General features: G+C 51.7%; 1 protein-coding gene and 1 non-coding gene across 2 annotated transcripts in view; one reads left to right on the forward strand and one right to left on the reverse strand.

Annotated features, from left to right (window-relative positions):
• Cotl1 (coactosin like F-actin binding protein 1) overlaps nucleotides 1–8,829 on the forward strand; it is a 34,369-nt gene extending 25,540 nt beyond the window's left edge. Inside the window, exon 4 of the mRNA XM_005073091.4 lies at nucleotides 7,745–8,829. Coding sequence (XP_005073148.1) covers nucleotides 7,745–7,855 — 111 coding nt within the window. The 3' untranslated portion in view covers nucleotides 7,856–8,829. The remainder of the gene's footprint in view (nucleotides 1–7,744) is intronic.
• Trnal-uag lies at nucleotides 5,804–5,876 on the reverse strand. Its single transcript has one exon. It is a non-coding gene; the product is annotated as a tRNA-Leu (tRNA).
• Nucleotides 8,830–9,183: the final 354 nt, after the last annotated feature.

The raw sequence follows: 9,183 nt of genomic DNA on the forward strand, positions 1-9,183 counted from the left end.
GTCCATGGGGGGGAGGGGCGGCGGCACTGTCGTGGTCTTTTGTCTTCATGCTTCAGGGACTTAGGCAGATCCCTGGGTGGTTGGTGAGGCTCTGTCTGGGAGACCCTTTTTCTTTCTCTCTCTTTCACAGGAGTGGAGAGCAGGAACAGAGCCCTGCATTTGGGGCCTCTCGGAGCCCCTGCTCCTCTTCTCTTAGAGAGAGCCACAGCACTGGAATTTGGCCTCCCAGGGTATAGGCAAGTGATGGCCATAGTGAGCATTAAGGCAGCCCAGGTTTCAGGGAGCAATGGTGGCATTGCTCTGCTTGTCTCCTGCTATAGTGGAAACCACCTGTCTTCCCTAGCAGGCTTTCTCCTCCTCTGCAGCTCTCCCTAGCCCAGCTTTGGGTGTAGCCACTGGGTTGGTGGACACAGCCAGCGTCTTCCATGTTTACCCAGAGGAAGCCCCAGGGCTGCCCGCCATTGAAAATGAACTCAGGGGAATGAGGAAAGGTCCCAGTCACTGAACCTTATGTTCCCCTGAAGTCTTGGGGCTAAAGGGAAAGCTGCATCACTCACAAATCAGCAGAGGGCCAGTCAGCACTCGCCCAGTGCTGGGCGCACCCAGCTAGTGTGCAGGTTTTTTGCAGGCTCCAAGGCCCTCATTACAGCCCCAGCGTGTGGTACTGTTTCTGTTCCTGTTTGCAGAGGAGGAACTGAGGCTCTGGAGGGCCAGGCTGCCAGAGAGCATAGCTTAGACTAAATCGTGTTTCCCAGCCTGCTTTAGCAAGAAAACTGGGTTTCAGTCAGGCATTTGGGGGCCCTTTAAAAAAGAGTTGGGCACTGGGGGTGTAGCTCAGTGGGTCCCCAACACCACATAAACCAGACACTGTAATCACACCTGTGGTGGAAGGTCAGAAGTTCAGGGTCATCCTTGGATGTCAGCAGGTTTAAGGCCTGCCTAGGATATGTGAAACTCTCTGAAAAGGGGGGTGGGGTGGGGTGGACAATTTAAAATCAAGGATAGGAGAATATTTATGCTTATCTTAATTTAACCTTGTAAACAGAGGTGCGTGCATGTATGTGTGTGTGTGTGTGTGTGTGTGAGAGGGGGGGAGAGAGGAAGGGAGAGAGAGAGAGAGAGAGAGAGAGAGAGAGAGAGAGAGAGAGAGAGAGAGAGAGAGAGAGAGAGAGAGAGAGAGGCACAGACCTACTCCCTAACCTGCCCTTCACTGGCATCACTTTCTCAAGGAGAGCAACCTGGGGTCTGCTTAGCTTCTGAGGAAGGTCGTGGGGACAAAGCCTGTCCTTAGCCACCTTTCCAGGCCATTTTGATGGAAACCTGAAGCCACCAGAATTGGACGTGGCTGAAGAAGCCTACTTTGAACAGTCCCACTGGGCAAAGCATGGGAAGTCCCTGTTTAGAAGCCTTGGGAGGGATGGGACAGTCCTGGACAAAACACTAGAGGATCCAGGTGACAGTGCACAGACAGGCGTTTTGAGCTTTGGACTCTTACAGGTAGCTTGGGCAGCCAGCCTTGGGGCTTCTTGTATGGGGGTGTGGGTGGAGTTGGTAGTCTAGATCAGCTCGGAGGAGGGTAAGGAGAGGACGGGCCTAACATGGAGCTCTTTATTTGTGACCTGAGGTGAGTCACTTCCCCTCTCTGGTCCTCTATCCCAAGCAGAGGTGGTTGGCAGGGCTAGTGGGTTTTGTTGATTTGGTTCCATCCTCCCACGTTGTCTTGAACCACAGGACGGTTATAGCTGGGTGACTTTCGAACATGTCGAGCTTCCCCTGTGAACACCCATGAAGCCACCACCAGGTTGAAGGAAGGGACATTTGTCCCCTCACACCCCTGCCAGGCCCTGCTGCCCCTGAGTGGGTCAACTGCAGGGCTCTGTGGCGGGAGACTGTTCTGTGTGATCACTCTGCTTGCAGACTAGACTGTGTTCTTTCCAGCCGCCAGCAGCCGCAGTATTCTGATCACTGCTGCTGCTGACCTGTGACACACCTGATGGCCAAGCTGAGTGCCAGGGACTGTGAGTGCTGATTGTGGGTGAATCGGGGCTGCTGCAGTGTCACCCGCTTCTCTTTACATAAGGCTGCGTGTGTGTCATCAAAACGCTTCTCAGTAAGGACTGGCCTGGGTCTTGCCACCTCCTCGCCTTGTGGCTGTTAGATGGCCTGTGTGTGTGTGTGTGTGTGTGTGTCTGTCTGTCTGTCTGTGTGTGTCTGTGTGTGTGTGTCTGTCTGTCTGTGTGTGTGTGTCTGTCTGTGTGTGTGTGTGTGTGTGTGTGTGTGTGTGTGTGTGTGTGTGTGTCTATGTGTGTTTAGGGGGCAGGTGGGTGGGAGGTGGCCTTTTGGCACAGGTGACGCAGGTGAGCAGCTCCTTGTTCTTTCTGGTCCTGGCATTGCTCCTGGGTCACGCTTCATCTGCCCAGTGATATTGCTTGGTTTCTGCCCTTTTTACAAACACACTAGGAAGGCAGCTCCCCTGTGGCACCGGCGACTCCCTACTGGTGCTGGTGACGCCCTTAGGTCTGAAGCTGACTGCTCTGTAGGAGTGGAGGCCGAGGGCGGGGTTCGTTTCACGTAAGTTTTGAGGTTGGTACCTGTCTTTGGGTTTCTATTACCGTGATGAAACACTATAGCCGAAAATCAAGCTGAAGAGAAAAGGGTTTATTTTGCTTAGAATTCCATATCATAGTTCGTCACTGAAGGAAGTCAGGGCAGGAACACAAGCAGGGTAGGAGCCTGGACTCAGGAGCTGATGTAAAGGCCATGGAGGAGTGCTGCTTGCTGACTTGTTCCTTATGGCTTCCTCTCAGTCTGCTTTCTTAGAATGTAGGAGCTAGCATCACACACCACGGGCTGAGCCTTCCTCCATAAATCATTAATTAAGAAATTGTTCTCTAGACTTACCTACAGTCCGATCTTTTTTGTTTGTTTGTTGTTGTTGTTTTTCGAGACAGGGTTTCTCCATATTATTTTGGAGGCTGTCCTAGAACTTGCCCTGTAGACCTGGCTGGCCTCGAACTCACAGAGATCCGCCTGCCTCTGCCTCCCGAGTGCTGGGATTAAAGGCGTGCTCCACCAACACCTGGCTCCTACAGTCCGAGCCATTTTCTCAATTGAAGTTCCCTCTTCTCAGAGGACTCTAGCTTTGTAGAATTCACACCTAGATGGGAAGAATGTGCCACCTGTGCAAGCCTTTTTTTGGGGGAAATGACCCGTTGGCCCACCAGGGATGCCATCACAAAATTCTTGCCTCTTCCGCTTCCCCAAATAGGGAGGGACTGCCCCTGGAATAGTGGGGAAGAGATGTCCCTCAACTTTGCCTCTACATGGGTGCCAGGACTGCCCCTGGAATAGTGGGGAAGAGATGTCCCTCAACTTTGCCTCTACATGGGTGCCAGGAGCCCATAAGTGGGCTGGGATGGAAATGGAGAAACCTCATTCAGAAAGGTATATAGGGAAAGGTTGGCTCATAAGAGGTGTGGAGGTCTGTGAGGCTCCTGGAGGGCACGGAGTTGGGGGTGGTGGTCGTCAAAGTCTGTGAGTGACTGCCATTTGTTCAACTGCATGGAGCCTCAGCTGTCCTCACTGTGGACCGAGGGGTAGGTGAATGACTTCTTGGGCCTTGCCATCTTCCAGTCTGCTGCTGGGGAGATGGGAGCCCCAGAGGCAGCACCTTCTCCATTGTCTGCAGACACCTCTGACTTCAGCTGGGCAGTGTGCGCAGGTCCATCTCCTGGGCTCTTGTGGGGTGAGGGGAGCAGAGCCAGATCTGTCAGCTTCCAGCTAGGCTCACCGTGAGGCTGCAGCCTGGCTGGCTGTGGATGAGACCTTCAGTCCAAGGTGTCTGCAAATCCACGGTCTGCCTGGGTACCATGGGCGTGGCTTGAGCACAATTGGCCTCAGAAACATTAAACCTGCCCTGGTCACTATAAGAGAAAAGCAGTCAGCCAAGAGCTAGAACTCTATTCCGCTCTCTGACTCTGGAGTAGAATGACATGACAGGGTGCTGGAACAGTAACCCACACCCCATGCTACTTTTCTACAGTTACAATCCTGGAGGACCCAGCTCAGGCCTCTACAGGCAGCAGTAATAAAAGCACATCTTTGGCCGGGCGTTGGTAGCACACGCCTTTAGTCCCAGCACTCGGGAGACGGAGGCAGGCAGATCTCTGTGAGTTCGAGGCCAGCCTGGTCTACAGAGTGAGTTCCAGGAAGCCTCCAAAATGATACAGAGAAACCCTGTCTGGAAAAACAAATAAACAAACAAACAAAAAAAGCACATCTTCAGTCAAGTCTCCTTCTTCCTGTCTTCTGTGGCAACAGAGAGGAGAGAGTGTTCTGTGTGCCTGACCCAACAGGACATCATCATGCATGTGGTGACTCAGCTGTCCTGTAAACTATGTAAAGTTGAAAGCATTTGCTTTGTGGCTGTTTGGTTTTAAGAATGCCTCAAAGTTTGAGGTTGAGTTTATTTTTTTTAATTTTTTTATAGTTTGAGACTGTGTGTATGTGTGCATGTGCATGTTATATATGTGGGAAGCTTAGATGATTTTGCCCATTTACATTTATTACTATATATGGCTCACTGGTCTGATCTTTTTGAGACAGTCTGATGGCCTGGACTGGTCTTGAACTCCATATGCAGTGAGGTTAGCCTTAGGTGTTTTTTCCTCATCTATTAACTTTGTGTGTGGACTTGTGCACACCACAACAGCATGTGGAGACAGGACTATGCACAAGGCTTGGTCTTTCCTTCCCCTGTGGGGATCTCAGATCATCAGGCCACACAGCAAGTGCCTTCAACTGCTGAGCCATCTCCCCACCCAGTCATGACTTCTGATCCCCTGCTGGGGTTACAAAGCCTGAGCCATCATCCCGGTTTGTGCAGTGCTGGGGATTGAACCCACAGGTCTCTGTACCTGCTGGGCAAGCACTCGGCCCTCTGAGCCGCCTCCCCAGGTCCTGTTTTGTTGAAACAGTTTTGCTATGTAACCCAAACTGGCTTCCAACTCATGAGCAGTTTCCAGAGTTCTGTAATTCGAGGCGTCTGGGATTATAGGTGTGAGCACCATACTGCCTGATTGTCATGTAGGTGTGAGCGCCATACTGCCTGATTGTCATGTGATGGCCCACACTCTTGTGGCTTTAGCTGGAGCTGCACCCAGCCCCTAACACTTCCCTTTAGATTTCTTAACCCTTATCGCATCTCCCTAATCGCCTGTTCCTGACACAGACTTCAGGTTCTTTCTTCTTTAGATTGCCATATATGGATGTCAACAGGCAGAGGACTTTGAACTTCCTCTATAGGCTTCTCATACGCCTGGCTTCCTTGCTGGGGCCCTCTTGCCCCTCCCCAGTGCGGCTGGGCTGCGAGTTGACTAAGGGCCACTGTCTTCCACTGTCTGGGTCACGTGCATATACTTAGCAGTGCTGGCCAGTGGGGCTTGTGGGAAGGGTCTTTCTTTACCTTTGGGGCTGGACGAGGCTGTCTCAGCTCTGCCCAGAGGTGGGGTCTTATCTTAACTATGAAAAAGGCCAGTGTATCCAGGGTGGATTCAGAAAGTGTGAGGGACTGTCCCTCTTGACTGGTACTAACCCTTCTTCTAGATTCCTTCTTGTCTTGGTTTCTAGAAAGCTGAGAACCTGGTCCTCCAGGTGCTATGGCAACTTTGCTTATTTTGTTTTTATTGATGTGAAAGCCATTTAATATAAAGTTAACCATTTAACTACCCCTTCCTCGTTCCCAAGGGTTTTTTTGTTTTTGTCATTCTTTCTTTATATCTATATAGTAGTAGTAGTACGGGAGTAGGGGTGCTGGGAATTGAACCCAGGACCTCGTGCCTGCTAAGGCAAGTGCTCTACCCCTGAGCCACACTCCCAGCCCGAGGCAGTCTCCCAGCTCTGTGACCTTGGCCAGACCTTGTAGTCTTCAGACTCAGTCTTGTCTGTAAAATGCAGACAATCTTGATCGTCTTTGGGGATTTGAAGAGTTGCTCTTGGGGTGATTTTGGGCAGAGCTGTACTTCATGCATGGAGGGAGCTGGTTTTCTGGTCCTTCCTGGTTAGCAGTCACCTCCGAGAGCTCTACCGGTTTTACCACCTCCAATTTTAGGTGACGTGTGTCACTTCCTGTTCTGTCTCCCACCCGTGGTCACCTCTGGTCTGCTCTCTCTGTGGATTTGCCTTTTTTGGACATTTCCTGTCAGTGGAACCAGACAGTGGGTGGCCTTTCATGTCTGCCTGCTTTTGCTCATGGGTAGGGGTTCCGCCGTGTTGCAGCAGGCATCGTAACTCCATTCCTTATCACTGCTGACTAACCCGTGCTTCACCGCGTGGGATGTCCGAACGCTTTGTGTGCCGCCTGTCTCGACTGTTGCTTAGCTATCTGGGGCGATTGGCTGTTGGGGAATCTGGGTGTGTGCTTTGAGCCACGATGATTTAGTTTCTCTCAGGTAGATCTGCAGGTAAACAGCCCTGGGGTCCTAGTTGGGGTCTCATATTTGACACTGTGGCTTGGTCTCGGTACCATAGCTTGGTGTGTGTATACAGAAGTACTAATAGTGGTGCCACGGGCCTAACAAGACTAGGTTCTGGATTCCTGCCCCAGTATTGGTGTGAATGTGGGGGTATGATGTGTAGTGTGGAGGTACATGTGTGTGCTGATGTGCACTAAGTGTGTGTGTGCATACGCTTGCTCCTCTTAACTTTGTTGGCCTTGAACCCCTTACGTGGCTGAGGCTGGCCATGAACTCCCATGTCTCCTGCCTCTACCTCATGGTGCTGGTTTTACAGGTTTGCTCTGCCACCTCCAGCTCCTTTATGTGGATAATTTTTCAACCTTTGGACTATGCTTGTGGCAGCTTTCTCTGTCTTCCTTTGAGATTTTCTTCATTTATTATAGTTTATAATCTACATATAAAATAACATAATCCTCATGGCTCAGTGTTATCTGATAAGATATCACCTGCTTTGCCCATCCCCACATGGGCCAGGCCCTTGGGTTATCTGGGCAGAGCCTTGCGCCCCAAGATGTAATAGTAACAGTGTGTTTCCCAGTTGTAGCCTGGCAAGTTGCAGAATGAATGCTAGTAGTGCCCTGCCCACCTGCCCAGAACTGAATGTGATTGGAAAGGCTAGGATATCCTTGGTGGGCTCAGGCCTAGTAATGTCTGAGTCAGCGTGCGAGAGCCTATCACCCCGACTTCTCTCCACCCCAGGTGCCGCAGTAACAGTGCGATGAGCAGTAGCCACAAGGCAGAGCCTCCTTTCTTAACCCATCCCTCCTGTGTTTTTTTGAGATAGTGTCTCACTATCTTAGAATCATGGTAGTTCCCGTGTCTTAACCTCCTGGGTGCTGGGATTGCAGGTATGTGGCACCATGCCTAGCTCCTCCTTCCCCTTCCTTCTCTTCTGGAGTTAAACTTTGGTCAGCTCCCTGCCTGCTTTTCCAACCTCATGCCCTCCCTGGAGGGTTTTTACAGTTGAATGACAGTTGAGAGGGACTTGCCCAAGATAACACAATTAGGAAAAGACAGTCCAGGAGTCATGCTTGGGTCCAGCCATGGCACAGGACACGGCATCCCTGTCCATCTGATCGGGCTTCTGGCACAGGCTCTGTTGGCATGATTTCAGTGAACTACGCTGCGAGTGTCTGGGGTGCCAGGGCTTCCTGCTGCGTTGCCTGGGCAACCCTGGACCTGCCCCCTCCTCCCTCACAGAAACTCTGAGCTCTTCTTTGTCCTTGCAGAATTTTGCAAAGGAGTTTGTGATCAGCGATCGGAAGGAGCTGGAGGAAGACTTCATCAGGAGCGAGCTGAAGAAGGCTGGAGGGGCCAATTATGATGCTCAGACAGAGTAGCCCCAGCCCCACCCCCAGAGCCATCTGTCTGCACCACCTAGGAGGAGACTTGCCACCTCGAGTCACCAGCCCACCAGGGAGGAGGAGCCATGAGAGGCACCGGCACCACCAGTGTGTGTAGCCCCTCCCCTGCCTCCCCAACCCCTTCGCCCCTCTGTGGCTCTCTTAAGCTTACCAAGCATCATTTTTTGGTACCCGCCCCCTTTTTGTTTTAATGAAAAGTCATCTTGGTGCCAGGGTCATGCACACCATCAGATCCCAGGTGCCTCTGTTAGTGGCCCTTGGCCTGTCATTTCCCTTGCCCTCACTGTGGCCTGCCTGGTCTGAGACACCCTGGCCTCTGCTTGCTAGGGCCTGGCCTGGGTACCATCCCAGCTTTTCTTGGCTGTTTCCTGCTAGCCCTATGCCGGCCGCCATGCCAGGAGCTGTGCACACCTTACAGCCTCCATGAGCTCACACATACTCCTCAGACTTGGCTCCAGGCCCCACCCTCACCCTGTTCAGAGTCTGGTAGATGCTGCTTGGCAGTGACAGGTTTAGGTCTGGCGTGGACCGAGTACGAAGTGACAATTTGCCTTAACTCTTGCTTGGCAGTGAGTCTTCACCCTTTTGGTGAAGTCCTTCTGAAGTATGAGAGGTCTGAGTCCCGTTGTGATGGGAGTTCAGGGTCAAACTCAGGTCCTCCTCGGGTGACAACGATGGAAAGGTCCCCTGCAAGCAGGGAGGTAGGCACTGGCCTCACGGCACCTGGAAGGCGGCAGTTGGAATCTCAGTCTGCACCACAAATTTGAAAAGATGGCTTTGTTTGCTTTTAAAGAAAGCTGAGGCGGGCCTGGCTCCTCCTGAGCATGTGAAGATGGTTCTTTTCCTTTCTCCTCGCTCTTTTCATTTTGGGGAAGAAGACTGCACTGGACGGGGCTGTGAGGACCATCTCTGGCATTCCAACAGTTTACAGAAATAAATGTGTTTTTCAAGAAAAAAGAATTGGGTTGTCTGGTTTGTATGTGTGCGGTTGTCCAATTCAGAGTGAGCAGTTGTTGAAGGAGCTGCTGGGCCCTGGGCACATGGGTTTCCCTCTTCAAGGTGTTGTCATGTGGGAGGACGGTCTTGAACTCTTGATTTTCTTTCAGCCATCTCTGAAATGGTAATGTTGCAGATGTATAGTTCCATGACCTATTTCAGTAGTTTTTAACCCTCCCTGCATTCTTGCAGAGGACCCAAGTTTGGTTCCAGTACCCACATTGGACAGCTCACAACTGCCTGTAATTCCAGCCCAGGAGATCCAGGGTGTCCCCGAACTCACTCCCTGGCTCAGGGAGGCCTTGAAG

The sequence above is a fragment of the Mesocricetus auratus genome, unplaced genomic scaffold (assembly GCF_017639785.1).
Source record: "Mesocricetus auratus isolate SY011 unplaced genomic scaffold, BCM_Maur_2.0 Super-Scaffold_6723, whole genome shotgun sequence".
Lineage (NCBI taxonomy): Eukaryota > Metazoa > Chordata > Mammalia > Rodentia > Cricetidae > Mesocricetus > Mesocricetus auratus.